We start from the raw sequence: 17,844 nt of genomic DNA, 5'->3' as shown, positions 1-17,844 counted from the left end.
TGCAATCAAGGTGGCTTGTTCTTTCTTGATTGCTTGTTTGTTTATTGTTTTTATGCTGAACACAAGCTCTATTGGTCCCTGGTTGAAATGGACTGACTGGTTGCATTGCTATTGACTCTTCACTCCCAAACTTTTTAAGTTGGTGGACTGAAATGGGGAGAGGCAGCAGTGGATCACTAAAGGTCGCAGAAATGCCATCAAGTCCAAACAAACACAAGTGTCCAAAGTTTTTCTATCCTTCCCAATCTCCTCCTCTTTGTCATTCCCTTTATCTCTATCATTCTTACTAAAACTGACCCGTTTAAAGTTAGATATCAGTAGATTGCAGGTTGTCAATTGAATTCTGTTTCTTACTCCTGCTAACTGATGTGCATAATCCTAGCTGAGATGGTTGCTGTAGGACAAACAGCTCTGGGCACCATTGCTCTTTAGTGAGTGTAGGCTGTCAGTCTAACTGGTATCAAAATCTATTTCCTCTGGAAGAGGCTAAAACTTTGTGAAAGGAGTCCAGTATGAGTTGATGAGTCAGTTATGCTTACTTCTGACCAGTGACAATGATTTTGGCTGCTGTTAGCTGCTGTCAGTCCCTGTTAGCTGATGTTAGCTGGTGTAGGGAAATCTTCCTTTGATATGGCTCTAACATTGTTGAACTTGGACACTTGAATAAACTGTCATACAATGTGAGAGAGTCATTGAACTGGTTATCAGAGGGAAAGTGTGATTTTTAGGACTGCTAGGCCTAACATTAGCTGCCATAATATTAGCTTATAACCAGCTGTTGTGGCTGTTTAGCTGGCTTGTTGTCAGCTGTCTGGAAATATGAGTGTCACCTGTTTAATCTGCTGACAGTAAGTACTTGTGACAACCTTGGGAACGAATAAGCATGTTTATGCATGTTTTTGCGTATTAGAGACCTAACTTAGGAGAACAGCTTAGGAGATGAGGTTTGTGATAAAGAGGAGGAGGGAGATTTTTATCCAGATGCCAGTCATATTATCATTTTCCTCTTGGTTTTGCTTCTTTACTGAAGGGGACACCTCTTCTGATCATATCCTGTGTATTTTTAATGGATTCATGCATCAGTTTGGTGAAAGACATAATTACATACTAATAAATGTATATTTGAGAGCATGCTTTTCTTTTTCTATTTTTTGTTTAAAAAAAAAAAAGACTTGTTGTACCTTCAAGGCTTAACATTTTGAAAATTAGAGGTGTGGCCTCTTTGACTGACAGGTGGATGGCAAGCAGGCACCTGTAGCTGTTAGCTGTCTGCTGGACCTCTGGACTGTGTTTGTGTTGCTGGAGCCCTTTGGAGCATTTTTAGTAAATTATCTGACCAAGAATATGGTTGCAGTTTTGGTGAGTGAAATCTTAGGATTTTATTTGGATGCTATTGTGTCTGTGTGCAGTACTTATTGCTCTCATCGAAATACATTTCTGGCTCCAAAACACAAAGACCACGCTCTCTGCTTCTAGCTTTTCCTAAAATCTATGGTCATATTAATCTGCTTTTGCAAATTACTCATGGTGTTGTGTTTCAGGTTGTGTTGCAGATTATTACAAATTTATGCTGAAAGGAAACGTAGCAGAATCTAAGACTGTACCCTTTAGTCTCACATATCCATCCATTCTATCATTAAGGTGGGCAACACAGACAACAACAAATGAGGGCTTTGTTGCCCCTGAGTTTGCCTTCAGTACTCTGGGAGTCAGGAGGTCGGGATAGTGGAAGGTGGGGTGAGAAGGTGAGAAGGTTTAGGGGCTGACAGCGAGACAGTTTGGGGGGCAGGCGGAGAGTTGGTGACAAGGCTTCAGTTGTTCTACTGATCTGCTAAGAAACAACCCTGACATTATGACATTGTGGACTCACAAAAATACACGCCCTGTGCCGCGTTGACCTCTTCACCTCCTGCTCAGCAGCAGCCAGAAGAGAGAAAATATAATCACTGATCTGGTAACAACACTTAGAAGCAGTGTTAATGCTGTTTTCCATTTGTAAAACCAAAAGTCAGAGTTGGTGCTCCTGTCAGTCAACTTAAATCCTAACCAGCACTTCCATACTGGTCGTTTCCAGTGTCACCTTTGGCACAGTAAACTGATTACATCATTTTGATTAACCCAACAGAGTGACAAAAAGTAGAAAAGAAAAAGAAATCGAGGCTGGAATATCTGGATTAATGAAGTTTTTGGGCTCATTAGTGATCACAAATATGCTTTCAAGTTGCAAAGCCTTTCCACGGCTGCCGTAATCCTTCTGTGAGAAGGAGCTCCCAAGGAGCACAGTCCATGTTGCTCCAGGGTCAAAATGTCACTTTGGTTTGTAGGGTGAGGTAAATAGAGGCAGAATGAGCCTCCTGTCTTAGATTTGATGGCATATATCCTTAGAATAAAAGTCCCTCTAGACAATATTGAGATGGTGGGTATAAAACCTTACTTACCATCCAACAATCCCTTTGTAGAGGGTACGTGGGCAATCAGTACATCCCCATCAACACATGTAATGCATTCCTCCAGACCACGGAGACAAACACAAGCAGAGGAATTCCTGGCCCCAGGCGATGAATAATCATAAATTCATTAGTGAATGCAGCCAGGGCTGATTTGGAAGAATAAGCGCTGCTATTGCGGCGATAAACCAGCTGACCCTGTCAACTTGGCAGCTGTCATGACCTCAACCTGTGACGGTTTTAGATGTGGGAGGGCAAGGAGGACAATATTTGTTTAAGCTGATAGCTCGGGGTTGGAGAGGCTGCACTTGTGTATGTGCATGTTTGTTTAAAGGTGCCTTTGGGAACGTGCGTACAGCTCCAGTGATTATCGATGCCAAAAGCCTACAAAATATGCACCTGTAATGTGATTTTAAGGGAGCGAGTGTGTGGCCCAGAATGCAGCTCTGCTTTAATGGCCTGCAGCTCCAGCTCGGCGTCGTTAACATTCCAGCTGTGGAGATTTTGGCATGCACTGGAAAGCATGACAAGACAGCTACGCACCTCCCTGCTCTCTGCACACGCTGTCAGGTTCCTCCAAGAAGTATTAAACAAAAAAAACTCTGTGACAGATCATTTCTCGTCTTCACCTGTCAGTCATACACCATAACACTGATTTGTTTTCATAATTTGTCTTTATAGAGAAATGTTCTCTTGCTCTTCGAGTTTATTCTCACTCCTACGCGGTGTTCCAGGTAAAAAAGTTACTTACACTGATCCCTCCCTAACGTGCTATTTGCCCTGCAGGTAAACAAATCTCGTTGCGCTTCCTGGCAGGTCCTAATAGACACATTTAGAGCAATTATCTGGCTGATGTTTTAACAGGGACATGTGATGTGTTGTGATGGAGGCTCTGCAGAAACATTACTTGAAATCTTGCCGTTGGTAGGTGTTGGCACAGACAGACAGACATTCAGGCGGGCAAGCCTTGTGCTGTTGCATAAAGTGTTGACACATTGTAGCAACTGCAGACCTACGCTGGGAAATAGAAACATTGTGATGCAGAGGGAAACAGGTCTGATGTAACAGCCTGCATGAGCATGTGCACAAGTATCTTAACTAAAACAACACGCCGTGCAGACAGATGACAAACAAGCACGGCAACAGGAGGAATCGGGCAGGTATTTGAAGGTTTGTGCGCTGGCACTCGCTGTGGATGCCACTGAAGCTGTTAATCATGCTTGTAATTACTGTTCTACAGCTCCAGCTTATAAGAGACACTTGATCCTGGCAGGCGACAGCAGAGAAATGTTTTATGTTTGAACCAGTGGAGACAAAGATTGAAATGTGCTCATGTTTTTCTTGCAACTTCAGCCTCACCCTTTTGTTTAGGTGGATATCAGCCTAAAGCACAGAAAAGACTAAAGTACAAACCAAACACTTTCACCCAGGGGTGGAGCCAGAGGGGGCCACCCGTTACCAACAACAGTGAAGTCAGTTAGGGGGCCACACACACACACACACACACACACACCATAGAACTGTTATATCTAGAGTGTTTTTAGCGAAACATTTAGGTGAAGAAGTTTTTCTACAGGAAGAGTTTTTCTTTTATTACTTTGAATTTTCAGAATAAAGTTGGAATGTGGAGGAAAAAAAACATCTGGTCCATCAAATCAAAATTACTATTTTGACTGTATTCTCATCATTTCAACTTTTTTTCTTGACATTTTGACTTTATTTTTGAATTTTACCTTATGACTGGTCCCAATGCTCCTTAGCAGATTTAACAGCAACAACAGCAACAACAACAGCAACAATAGTAGTAGTAGTAGTAATAATAATAATAATAATAATAATAATAATAATAAAATATATTATGAATGTTGTCATTAGGCAAAAACAGTCACACTTAAAACATGATGCAGAAAGGAAGTTAAAGTTACAAAATATTTAAGAAAACATTTTATTTTACATAAACTGTACAGATGACATTTACTGGACTAAATGTTTCTTAGACAGGAACTAAAATAGCTTTTCTTATTAAATAGAAAACTGGAACAAAAAATAGAATTAAAGATGAAAAATGAAATGTTGCTCATTGTACAAAACAGAGAATGAAAATAGAGCTAAGACAGGAGAATCAAATGTCATACCCTGATGCGGTGGTAGGCCTTTTACAAATGATCACAAACGGTATTTTACACAGTGACTCGGCGGCCTTGCCGTCCGAGCACTACAGCTAAAATCGTGGCCTCTTTGGTTCCATTAATTAGTTAAAATACATCTGAAACAAAATTCAAATTTACTTCTATAAAAATAACTTTTCAATGGCAGTTTTTGTTTCGCTAAATCCGCAACTTTTCAGTGCAAACGTCACAACAATCATTCGCTTTGGAAAGGAAGCGAAAGATTACATTTCAAGTATTGATAAAGAGTTGAGGACTGAAGAGAGAAAGAAGAAGAAGAAGAGAAAGAGAGGGGGAGAGGATTCAGTCTAATAGCATGTTGAGTATGGGTATAGGTTACTATACATTGCATAGCTCATGTGGCACTTATTCAGCGATAGGACAGGACACTCAGTACCCCTTGGAAGGCATTTATTTATACAAGTGCTATAGGGTGTGCATTTCAGTTTCTGCAAGTGCTGCACTGCACTGTGGTGACCCACTGGGCCAAAACTAGAGTCTCCAAGTCTGCAGACTGGCTTCTGCTGAGCCTCAGGGGGAAGGAGAAAGCAGTTCTCTCTCTGTCAACACAAGAGTGACGGCCACAATAACGCCAGCAGTGGCGGCTGCAGAGGTGGCGGTGGGGGCTCAGTGGAGGACTTTGTTCTGCCGCTGCGCTGCTGTGAAGGCTGTAATCCTGCAAGGCATTAAGCGCTGCCAGTTTAACTCCACCAGAGAGGACAGCCAGACTGAGTCTGTCTGCATGGCAGGGAAGTGCTGGTGTTCTGAATTGTATAAGCTGATGAACTGTCAGTGCTTTGTAAAAACACAAGTCTGTTATGTGCTCAGAGTACTTCAGAGGGTTGGAGGAGCAGGGCAGGGGGCGTGTGGGCAGTGAAGCCAATCATGTCACTTTCCTTAAGCGCTTGTTTTGTTTTGTTTTAAATCTTCATTTACGAGGAGATGACGGGCCATTATTTTTTAACTAGAAATGGCAAACTAGAGAAAAGTATCATTTGGTGGTAAGCGTTCCCTTCTCGTGCCGCCGCTGACCAACGAATAGGCAGAATGCGGGCGGCAAGCGTGTCGCTCACTCTGATAAATACACACGCCTGTGCTGACACGTGCAAACACACGTGGACACAACAGTGATACTTGCTTTTGCTAGATGGTACCAGTGTGTGTTGCTTGCACATACAGTAGGTATAGATATATATGTGTACCGTACAATAACATCCTGTTTGTACAAAAGGCCTTCCTGACAGTCCAGATAATGACGGGCCAGTGTGGACTCAGGCGCAGCCACACTCGTCCACGATCATATTGGGCACGTCCCTCTTGATGATGTTGTATTCATCGTCAAAGTAGAGCAAAGACATAGTACTGAGCTTGGTGGGGATACAGCAGGAGTTTACTGAGCCCGGGCTCATCCCCCGCATGCGGTACTGATTAACTACCGCAGTGTGGAAGGATGAAGCTGAGCCCGGCACGCCTGCCATGTAGGCCGGACAGCTGCCCTCACAGTAGTTACCGTAATAACCTGCTGGTGCAATGATCCAGTCGTTCCAGCCAATAAGCCGGAAGTCTATGTAGAACTGCTGTCGACAACACAAGCCCCCGCTGGTGCCATCACAGTCAAGCCCCCGCTTTCTAATGCGGTGCTTTCCATCCAGCTGTCGTGCACGCACCACCAGGAAGGGCCGGTGGGATGGGTCGCCGGGATCCACCAGAACAGGAGCCACGCCAGCTGTCTCACAGTCCTCACAGTGGATCTCCAGGTCCTGTCTCCGGCTGCCCTTCCCAAACACTGCCCGTACCGCCTCAGATAGCGGGAACGTATGCCAGCCGCTGCGCTTCAGATCCACCCGCTTCTCCACCAGAACCCAGCGACCTGTTCCCCCTCCGCCACCTCCACCTCCTGGGCTTCCTTCCATTCCGCTGACAGCCGTGGCCTCCTGGTAGTGGATCTTGACCGTCACTTTCCTCCTGATGCCCTTCTGAGGACCACCTGGAAGTATACGGAAATACAGCCACATGTTGGCCTGGGACACGTACAGGTTCTGGTTTCCCTCGTTGGAGATGAGGAAGTACAGGTTGGATTTGGAGGGTGTTTGTTCATCTGTTAGCAAGAGAATAAACAGAAGAATTTATTACACAGAGGTAGAATTTTTAAGAAGGTAGATGACAGTCTCTTTTAGTCAGTTCAGTGTGCAAAAACAAAAATAAATGTCTGACTCAAATCATAGGATCCAAAGCTGAGGACCTTTCAGCAGCATTATATTGTTTTCAGTTTGCTCAGTGCTTATGAAAATGCTTCAGCAGTTATCACATGGCTGTAGTTTGTAATTTCAGTAAGTGATATCACATCTGATCCAAGAGAGATAGGCGAACATGTGACAGCTTAATCATCTTCTCGACAACTGAGCATGGGTTGTTGAAAGCCATGACAGGCTGGGAGGTCTTTGTTGTGCTTAAACCAAGCGCACTTCTGTGGCTCCAGGAGAAAGGTTACTGACCTACAGACTGTTTTCTACGCTCACACAAACACACAAACAGAGAAAGCCCCTGAGAAGGGCACAGCTTTGTTTCCACAGATCTGTTTTCCCCTTGTTTTCTCTGTTAACTCTCAATGACTGCATCAGGTGACCTCTGTGGTAGCTCCTGATAGGCCAGCGGTAACAGGCCAGTTCTGGGATCAGGCCCAGTTGGCTTTAGGTCCATTTTTGTAAGTGACAGGACCAAAAAGAAAAGAGAGCGAAAGAAGGAAAAGGGAGGAGGAAGATGAAGGGAAGGAGGAAGGATAGAAGTGGAAAAGTTGGGAGGGTGGCGGGCATGGCTAAGGCCTGCGGGGGGTTCACTGAGTTCGCTGTTCGTGCCCAACCCGAGCCCCGCCTCCCACCCTATGCTACCCCTTTGCACCTCCTTCCAGCGGGAGCACCCTGAGAGTGACAGCACAAAGCCCTGTGTGAGGCAGTGGGAGAGCGCCGCGCTGCAGCCCGCCATTGAAACGCGTGGCGTTCCAGCAAAAAGCATGATGAGGCAAAAATAAAAGCCATTTACATGACACTGGCCACTTTCTACAGCAGCACAATGAAGAGATCCTGGGTGTCTAAAGGTGGCGCTGGGCTCTCTCTGGCACTACTTTTTTTTTTAAGCCCAATGATGTCTTCCAAATTACCCTGAGGTAACTAGAAAGGTTTCTGTTTCAGGAGACTTGCCACAATGTGCTCATGCAGAGCTTTGAAAGCAGCTAAATTACTTTGTTTGCCCACTGATTAGTGTGTGTCAGTGTCAACAGGTGGCCACCAAAGACGGGCCTCCTCTTTAAAGCGCCTGGTGCCTTTTCCTCCATTAAAGTGCAGCTTTACCTTCACACGGGGGCCTGTTCAGACCAGCTCTCCACTCTCTAGTACGTCAGCTGGTTGCTCACACAAACCCACCCACCCCCACGGTAAGCAACTCTCCACACATCAGCCTGTGGCTAAAATATGACTGTGCACAACGAGTACACGCTCAAATCGACGCAAAGCCAGCACCGTGAAGGAATCAGCTGAACAGCAGCTCATGCAAAGACCCCTCAGGGCTACAAGTAACTAACCTCGCCTCAGTCATCACCGTACGTGCCTTGACAGCTCTGAGCTCAGAGAGAGACGGGCATCACACAGTGACAGGCTGCAAAATAAGACGTCTGTATGATCATGTCCCATTTTGATTCCAGGCCAACCTATTCCCCAAAGAGATGAAATTCAGGTGTAGTTAACCATCCGAGATCAAGTCATTGCTGATATTGAGAAGTAAACCTAAACCATAACCCACCAACATAATACCTTACACCAACATAACCCTAACACTGTATTCTTATTTTCCTGTCAGACAGTATTCTTTTGCTTCATTTGGCTTGTGTCGTATGTATTAACCTTCCGAAATGCAAGTGCAATATAGGTGGTAACCCAAACCCCACATTTTGGAGAACGGTAAAAATGTGCTTTTTCTTTTTTTTAATTTGGAAAAAACAAAGCATGACTATTCTTCAGTGTGTGTAATTTGGAATTATATTTGAACCAATTGCAAAGAAAATAAATAAATAATTTGATTGCCGGGGTGAGAATTAGGGTTAGGGTTGGGGTCATCACTGATGATGGGTAACCCTCTGGGGTCTGAGGTCCAAGTCATCATTGGTGGTAACCCTAACCCCTATGTTTTACAGAGGAATAATGAGACGTTAGAGAGACTCTTCTGGGGAAAATGTAAATTGTTTTTCGTGTGTTTGAGTTACAATTGTTATTTTTTTTGTCCCTTAACTGACAAAACTTCAGAGAAGATTTGAAAATAAAAATTGTGTTTGTTATACAAGTATTGTTACAGTTTTTTTTTTGAATAAATAACTTAATTACATGATCAAACCATACGGTAGTATGACTAAAGAACAACTAAACAATGGGAGAGGGAAGAGAAGGGTTATAAAGGTTTGGGACAGAGAAAGAGAAGGGATTAAAGGTTAGGATGTAAACGGGGCTAGGGACAAGTTGGGAAAAGTATGCACAGAGGGGTTTAGGTTTAGGAGTATTCAGAGGTCACATTTGAAATCTTTTGCCAAAACAGTTTGAGGAATTTTTACACGCTCGATATCACTGAGCTGCTTTTATGCTGTAGCTGCTCAGGATCTGCAGTAAGGCTGTGAATAAGCTTTAATTTCATTACTCATGAATCTGTCTTTAAATTGGTTTATCAAATTTCCCAGAGTGATATGATCAAATCACAATCTAAGACATTTTCCCAAGATTCGCCAATAAGGAAAGTGAATCTTCAAAACTGAGATAACCATGGTTAAGTACTAAATTATTAACGGTTTTCTGCCAGTTGGTTCGTGTTTAATTCATTAAATGGTGACGTTCTGCCTCAAATGGAGAAACACTAGGTAATAAAACTGATGCATAAAATCATAAATAAACCGATTTTCTGAACACAACAGTCCTATTTTTTTTAACTTCTTAACTAGGGGTGGGCAAGAAAATGATAAAAATAATGATAATAACGTTTCCTTAATCACAATCTGAGATATGGTTAAAATAAAATTGATAAAAAGCAGCTAATCTTTGAGCTACTCTAGCCGTACACAGCAGTATGACAGGAGTGTGAGTGACATGAAAGAGAAAATGACAAACGTTAACAAAAACAGTGTCATCGACACAGACATCGGGCGTTTTCCACTAGAACATCCGAGGATTTCGGTGGTGTGTGAAGATATGTTGGCCATTTCAAATCTGACAAAGAAGCAGAGCAGCATGCGCCACAAACTGTTCCCACAAAAGCAGGCAACACCATGAATCGTTTATACAATCTGAAGCAGTGGCATCAGTGCACAGCTGACCTTTTACCTTCAAAATGCACACACAATCCAAGACTGTATACAAACCAGGACTCTTTCTCTGTGTAACATGCTTTTACAGCAAAAGCCAAAGAGTGTGACACAGTGACATCACAAATGCATTACATTGTAAGACATTATGGCAGCAAGCAGAGTGGAAAATGTTGGATTTAAGCAGCGGATCCTGGTTATCTGGCTCCCTGATCATAAACATTTAATATCTATTAATTAATATGTATTAATATCTATTATATTTTATATAATAGCCTCATATCTACACTTTGGAGTGAACAGAAACCTTTAGGCTTCACAGAAATAGTGATTTGTTTTGTATCATAATATAGATCAATTTCAACTGATATGAAAAAAAAAAAAGATCTTGATATGATTTTTTTTCCATATCCAGCCCTACTTTTAACAGCTACCTGGGTTATGGTTACATGAACTTATTTTGATGGAAGTTTCACTTATTTGCATAGTTAGATGGAAAAAAAACTCACAGAAAAATTGCAAAAAACTGCATTTTGACAGAGCTGATCTGAAAGGTCATGTCTTCTAGTTTCTGAAGTAGCTAAAATGCCACCAACCCCTAACCCTAAGTGGTTGCCCTGTGACTTTGTGGATGGTAAAAGGTTAAAATCCAGAGGAAAAATCTGCAATGTCACGACAACTGGCAGGTTTAATCTGCCACTACAAAGGCATGAATGGACTTCTGCTTGATATGAAAGGTTTTCAAGTGCTGAAATAAGCCTGAAACCACAGCGTCTAACGTAGCTTATACCTGTAGACAGGTGGCATATGTATGATTCTCTGAGTGGAGCACTAACAATCACTCCTTTAGCGTCATGGACCATATAGATCCTCGCGCTGTAAGAGCATACATCTGAACACTGCATGACTTATTTCAGCTGAGGTTCTTTAGGAGGAATGAACTGTTCTTTTCATGCTGTGTTACAAGCAGCTTGGAGCTGGCCTGGACACGCCTCGCCTGACCCCACAGTGGAAAAACGTTGTTAGTGATTATCAGCAGGCAGGACACCTGGGTGGGCTGTTTCAGCGTGTCTCCACCTGCGCTGCTGAGCCAGGGAAGAGGCTGTGGATGGAGGCAGGCAAGTAGGCAGGTAGATAGAAAGCTTCAGAGCTCATTACTCAAAGATGCTGTCGACAAGACCACACGGCGTGGTTCTAACGTGACATATGGCCGCCACCCCTCAGGCCTCAGCTCTCAAGGAATTCCACACAGACCGAGGAGGCGTGGACGTGAGACTCTGGACTCTTGACCAGAGGTTAAAGCCACAAATGTGCTGGACCTGCTGCTGTTAAAGCTTTACCACAGAGGAATTTTTAATCACTGTGCATAAATCATTTATAGGATCAGGAGCTATACAGTAGCAGCCGATCCCACTGATTGAAACACACCCCGCTGAGTGAATGTGGAAAATGGCTGGAGCAGGTCCAGGAGTGCCATGACTGACAGCTCCTCATGAAAGAGCAGTGTCCTGCAGTAAACCTGCCAACCTGATCCTGTGGAGGAACTACTTAGTGACCTCCCATAATGAAGTCTTAATTCTGAGTTTTGGACCACTTGTCACAAGTTCACTGGGTCCAAGCAGTGGCAGCGAGCAATCGAGAAGCGCCCATCTGAACTTCTCCATCCAGCGCTTTCTCTCTCGCCCTCCCTTCTTCTCTGCCCGTGTTCCCCGCTTCGCTCCTGTGGATACGGGACACCGAATCCCTCAGTGAGGGCCCACGGGAGCATGTCAGGGGAGAAGAGAGATTGGCATCCCCTCCCTCACCTGCCCGAGGCCACTTGGCAGACTCTGTACCACTGTGCTACCGGAGATAAGGCACCGCGGTTAACCCTGCGCTGACGGGACACAAGCTGACCCCACAGAAAAACAAAGCACACAAACACCTATCAGCATCCATTTACTGGCTCTCTGTTGGCTAAACAGATGCCAACTTCACCCCCAATCTCGCCTTGTTCTAAAACAACAATTCAGGCTTCCTCATCTTTGGGGAGGGACAAACTCCCCTGGCTTCAGAGCATTCTGGAGACCTCGCCTCTAAACCGTGCCCTGGCTGGCAGCATCCGATCTGGGGGGCCTCGAGCCAGCTGGCCGGGAGGCAGACGGGGTCTAGGGAGCAGGGACCCGAGCCAGCTCCATGGTACAATGCCACACAAAGGCTCAAAGGTGTGAGGAAGAATAGAGCAAGGAAAAACACAGAAGTAGAAGAAGAAGCAGCAGCAAAGGAGCCCAGCGAACCTTTAAAGCTTTGCAACGCTGCAATATGGGCACACACACAGACACACTAACAGCACCAACAGTCCCATCACCTCATCCAACCCAGCATGGACTCAGATGTCTCATACATTATTCTGAGCAATTTCTTTTGTTTTCGCTGCTGTTTTTCTTCTCCATGTTGACATGATGTGAACACACAGAGCTCTTATAATAATTGCCCGGCCTTTGTTGCCTTGTCATGAGGGCGCTCAGATCATTCCCAATGGAAGGCAGGAGCTCACAGTCCATTCAGGCTAATTGTAGCTGCAGAGCCAATGGGAAACCTGTGTGTGTGTGTGTGTGTACAAAGCATCTTATTTTTGTGAGTTTAATTTTATGTTTCCTTCTCTTAAACTAACAGTTTGTGCTGGAGACGTGGTACTCACAGCACCAAGTGACAATTATTCCATTCTGTCGATGATTTTGTTGTGTATATGTGTGTGTGTGTGTGTGTGTGTGTGTGTGTGTGTGTGTGTGTGTGTGTGTGTGTGTGTGTTTTTGAGGCTGTGTGTCAGGGTGTGTGCGCGCACAGGAGGGTGTGTGTGTGTGTGTGTCTCTTTAGACTTCTGAGAATTAGTTAGATACACATTCTTAGAGGAAGGGATAAATGGCCAATTGAGGGACTTTGTCCGTATTTAAAAGAGGGCTTTATACATTGGAGTATTGAGTGTGAGCTCAGCTTTGAGATGAAACTGGATTCAGAGGTGCTTTTTTTATCCCCTAGACAACACAGGGGGGTAATTTAAGGACTCTGTCTTTGGTTTCATTTCTTCTGGATTTCCAGAACAGGAGGATTTAAATCAGCAGCCAGTGTGACGTAATAAGATGATGAAAAAATGACGGCTGCACCAGATTCCGTGTTTATGGCTGGTTTATGGCTGTTTGTTGTGGCTGCCTCTGCCGCTTAAAAATAAAAAAATTATATATATATATTCACCTGCTAAGGATTGTCAGTTATTAACTCACCTGGTGCCATGCTGCCTGTTAAGACTCAAAGCGTGAAAGAGTTCAGGCAAGGGTCGAATTAGACATGTGCAGTGAATTATTGATTAGTACCTGATTCTGCGAAGCTGATGATCTCAGATGTCTCCGCCTGAACCTCGTTGTTGAAGGCAGCCTGCCCGTCGAAGCTGGGGATCTCCACCCGGCCGTCCTCTCGTACTTTGCCGGCGTGCAGTCTCCTCAGCGCCGTCACCATCGCAGCCTTCGGGATGGGATGGGTGATGTTGGGTCTCTCTCTCATCTGTAGCCGGTTCAGTATGTGCCTCTTTACCGCCTCCAGGAAATCTATGTTCATGCGCTCCGACTGATCCGGCCCCCTGAAGCCGCAGGACGCGCACGACTCCTGGGGTGAGCTTTGAGTCTCTGTCCCGGTCACCGAGCTGCAGCGCACGCACAGCACGCACGCAACTAAACAAGACAGTGCCACACTATAAAAGCTCATTTTAAAGTTTATTCTACAGTCCAAACGCTACGAAAGAAATTGTGAATCTTTTAAAAATGCACACCGAAATTTAAGCGACTTTTCATTTACTAAAGTTCCGGGAGAAATCATCCAGTGAATAAATCCACTGAGCATGTGTTTGTATTCCAGGAGACTAAACGATTCCAGTCATTGTGCTTCCAGCTCGTTATCCAGCAACAAAATAAAGTTCATCTCTGTAACCGAGAGGCGCGCACGACAGTTCTGATTGTTGATGCGCTTCTGTCAAACCACGCTGCGTTCAGACGCGTAATCTGCCAAAACAAAAGAGCACAAGTGTGAATAAAACCCCGTACAGGCGGCTCCTCTCCATTCAAGCAGCCTGCGGAGACTCCTGTCCCGCAGCTTCAAGCAGAACGCGAGCGCTCCGTGAGTCCCGAGTCTTTTTGTGTGTGCGCCGTGCGCGGTTGAGGGTGGCAAGCTCCCGTGCGTCCTGCAAGATTATGCTCAGTGAGACCCTTTCCTCTCTTTGCAATCACGACAACAGGGGCTCCGCACACCCAAAGTTTTTATACAGGAATTCGTACACCACGTGGGGATTTCCACCAACAGCGCGCAAGGGATTATTACTACGTCTAAAGATCCACGACTGTGGGACATGGTTTTATTATGGTAACACGGAGGCCCCGGAGCGGTTGCATAATTTTTTTCTCCCTCAGGTCTTGGCAATATTTGACTTACAGCCTTCAGTGTGGGTGATCACCTGATATCCAAATTTAGGAATTTTTATAACGGCCCCTTTAGCGGAGGTACCGCGCACAGTCAGACCCCCGAAATTAGTCATTTTAATTATTACTTTCTAAAGATTTTTAAACGTTTTAGATTTAAAGCATCAAACGTGTGTTTCCACACAGGATTCGAACTTCACACAGATTACAGCCCATACAGAACCATTTTCAGTATCTTTAATTCATTCACTTGTGTTTGTGAGCTATAGAAAAAAATAATAGTTTTAATCAGATTCATTAAAGACTGAATTTATATTTCACTGCAACCTTTAAAAAAAGGTGGATGGAACCATAAATGAAATCAGGAACTTAAATGAGGAGAACGCAGGGCTGGTAACCACACAAATTATCAGACAAACAGCGCCATCTACCGACAGAAAGACCTCATTACACACTGCTGCCATACACAAACAGAAAGACACTCCTAAATTTAGGACTATCTCACAATTCCCAGTAAATGAAGGACAAGGAGCTCTCTGGAGAGTTCTGTGATAAAATCCATAGTTGAGTTATCTTCTCCTCGCCTTCCTTTGAGTATTTCTAGGAGAAAAGTGGACTCAGTAAGTATGACATGCCTGCTGCCAGTGTACCAGTGACCAATGAAAGTCAAGTGAGTTTAAGTATTATCGAAATGCCTGTTTGGCCCTACAGCTGTCAATGCATGTATGTAGAATAGTTCTAGTCATCTAGTCATCTGCAGCCTCAATAGCAAACTAGGGTGTCCTCTCGGCCATCATCCAGAATACCTACCCTACCATCCTAAAAGTTTATACTTCAGTTTAAATGAGTGATTCTCTAGAATTTTGCAATTGCATGTTACTGAGCATCACACTAATCTGTGTGATGCTTCCATACAGTCTATGATCTTTCTGGAGCCTCGGCCTCAAAATATGTGGAATTCTACTCCAACAAAACATGGCGGATACTTCGGAGCATAGAGACTGAAACCAATGAGTGACATCACAGCGGCTGTACAGTCCATGAGCAACACACAAGGAAACATACTGCCATGTCTGATGCAAGAAAAACTATACCCACTGGCAGAACTCCAGGAAAAACACCAGGCACTGCTCTTTACTTGATACGCCCACCGTTGCAGTGATGCATGGTGGAGGCAGCATCATGCTGTGGAGGCATTCCTCAACTAGTAGATATGGTTGCTAGGGTGATTTCAGCCAAGCATATCCACAGTTTGAAGGTTAGATGTTCAACAGCAATTTCTCCAGCACCAGGGACAGGAGACTCCCCATCCAGCCCAACCAAGCTTGAGATGATCTTCTAGGAAGAGTGGGAGAAACTTCCCAAATCCAAGAGTCTGTACACACTCAACCAAGATGTCCAAAATGTAACTGCTGGCAAACAGGCTTTGAAAAAACTAAGAGTCTGAATATCACATCTGAAATTTTAGCTTTTAATGCTGAATGCATTAAAAAAATATATGTAAACTGGATTTTTAAAAATGTAATCTGTAACACAATAAAGCATCAATTGTTTTTTTTTAATATAATGATTAAATGTAATAATCCATTTGTAAAGGGATGTTATAATACTTATAACACTTGATATTTTATACTTCACTCTTTTGGTAATAACCTCTCAATTTAACTACATAAAAAGAAAACATCAGTGTTGGATTGCTTTCATCGGGTCTTTAGAACTACAATCCCCAAAGGAAAAGGCACCTGCTGCTCTAAATGAGGGCCAGTATGTTGCACAACAGTCAGACTGTGCAGCCTTTAAGTCCCAGTAAGAGTGCCTGTTGTAGTTTTCAGAAGCTTCTGTGTGTCATGTGTGGAGCAGCAATGTAGGTCAGTAGGTCAAAAGAAATGAAGAGCAGCAGCAGCAGCAGCAGCAGCAGCAGCGGCGGCGATGGATTAGAGCAGCCTGGTCTGCAGCATAATAGCTGATTAAGTTACTCTCCTTTTTTTTTTTTTTTTTGGCCTGTCCCATTTGGTTCTTTAGCCATCAGAATTGTTGTCTGAAGACCAACAAGGATACCCAGTGGATTTACTTTGCCAAATGGATCATCACGGCCTTGCCGTATTGGTCCATTTGATCAACCTTTGTTGTTATTGTTTATTTTATTTTATTTTCAGTTGTTATTGACGGGACAGACATGACTGAGGGATAGGAAAGGGAGAAAGAAAGATGAAGGAAAAGAAAAATAGAAGGGAAGAGGGACAGTGAGAAAGGGTACTTAAAAAGAGAAAGAGAAAAAAAAATCTCCTGGATCACCTGTTGAGAGAAAAAGAAGAGAAAACAAGCAAAAAAAAAAAAAACAGAGCAACATACTAAACACAACACCATCACGTTAATCTAGCTAAGTGTAAACAGCAGTAAATACTAAATATTGAATGTTGTTGTGTAGCAAGCAGGACCGACAGCGCATAATGTGCTTGGAAATAGCAGCCAATAGAGGTGTAGTTTATGTCTATGAACAGTGAACACCCGTGTGCACACCTGTGTGGATCAGCGTGCTTGTATTCAAAAGGTTTCCCCATGTAATGGTCTGCTAGAGGATGTAGAGAGCCATGTAGCCCTGTCCCTCAGGGCATGAAGCAGGCATGGAGGAGATCCAGCCTCCAGACATCCAGAGGCCCCAGAGTGCGAGAGCCCAAGGAGGACCACCGGAGGGGCATCCGTGCCACCCTCCTGGGAAGAGCTGAGGAGAGCCCCAGATCAGGTGTCACCCAGTAGCCACAGAGCAGAAGCCAGAGGGGACTGCAGTGGCGTGTCCGCCGGCTCTGCCGGCAGCCAGCTGTGCCAGAGTGAACTGAGCTGCAGGCCCAGAGGCCGGAGGCCCGAGGGCTCCCTTTGCCCCGGGAAGAGGCCTGACCGAGCAACAGGCACCAGGCCCCGCCAAGTAGTCACCGGGAGTGAGCTGGTACACACCTGAGTGCCCAGCCCCGGACACCAAGAACCACCTACGCACCAACCCCTGAGGGCATCAGTTACCGGCAGGGAGTGTGGTGAGGGGAGATAGGCCTTGGAGGGCCTGGGAGTTCCCAGAGAGGTGGAGTGTAAGACCCGACCTGACATATAAACACAGACAAACAGGCACACACAGACACAAACATGCATTCCCACCCTCATGCACACATATACAAATACTCAGCACTCACTCAACGTAGGGATAGACATACATGGACACTGTACACACAATCACACTCCCCAAACAAACTCTATACCCCCAGGTCCAGGTACCCTCACCCCTGGAGGGGGAAACGGCACCTAGACCCAGGAGATGTTACGGCAAGCAGACCACCCCAGGCTCCGCAGCAGCAGGGAGGCCCCGCATCCCAGATCCCAATCGGACGGCCAACACCTCCTCCCAGCCCCCCGCCCCGATGGCCAGCAGAGAACAGGGGTGTGTGATCTTTTGGTAA

At 44.7% G+C, this 17,844-nt stretch overlaps 1 protein-coding gene across 1 annotated transcript; it reads right to left on the bottom strand.

Annotated features, from left to right (window-relative positions):
- Positions 1–4,376: 4,376 nt before the first annotated feature.
- Positions 4,377–14,261, bottom strand: inhbb (inhibin subunit beta B). Its single transcript, XM_084908504.1, has 2 exons — positions 13,304–14,261; positions 4,377–6,713 (listed from the first exon to the last, which is right to left on the bottom strand). The coding sequence occupies exons 1-2, from the start codon at positions 13,689–13,691 to the stop codon at positions 5,887–5,889; spliced, it is 1,215 nt and encodes a 404-aa protein (XP_084764630.1). The 5' UTR covers positions 13,692–14,261; the 3' UTR covers positions 4,377–5,886.
- Positions 14,262–17,844: the final 3,583 nt, after the last annotated feature.

The sequence above is a fragment of the Perissodus microlepis genome, chromosome 16 (assembly GCF_051167445.1).
Source record: "Perissodus microlepis isolate ML-2025 ecotype Zambia chromosome 16, ASM5116744v1, whole genome shotgun sequence".
Lineage (NCBI taxonomy): Eukaryota > Metazoa > Chordata > Actinopteri > Cichliformes > Cichlidae > Perissodus > Perissodus microlepis.
This window is presented reverse-complemented; position numbering and strand designations above follow the sequence as displayed.

Bases quoted from the DNA above. Each gene is read 5' to 3' on its own strand.
- inhbb (XM_084908504.1), bottom strand. From the start codon at position 13,691: ATGAGCTTTTATAGTGTGGCACTGTCTTGTTTAGTTGCGTGCGTGCTG. The intron at 6,714-13,303 runs GTACTAATCAAT...TCTTGCTAACAG, and splicing joins CATCAGCTTCGCAGAATCAG to ATGAACAAACACCCTCCAAA.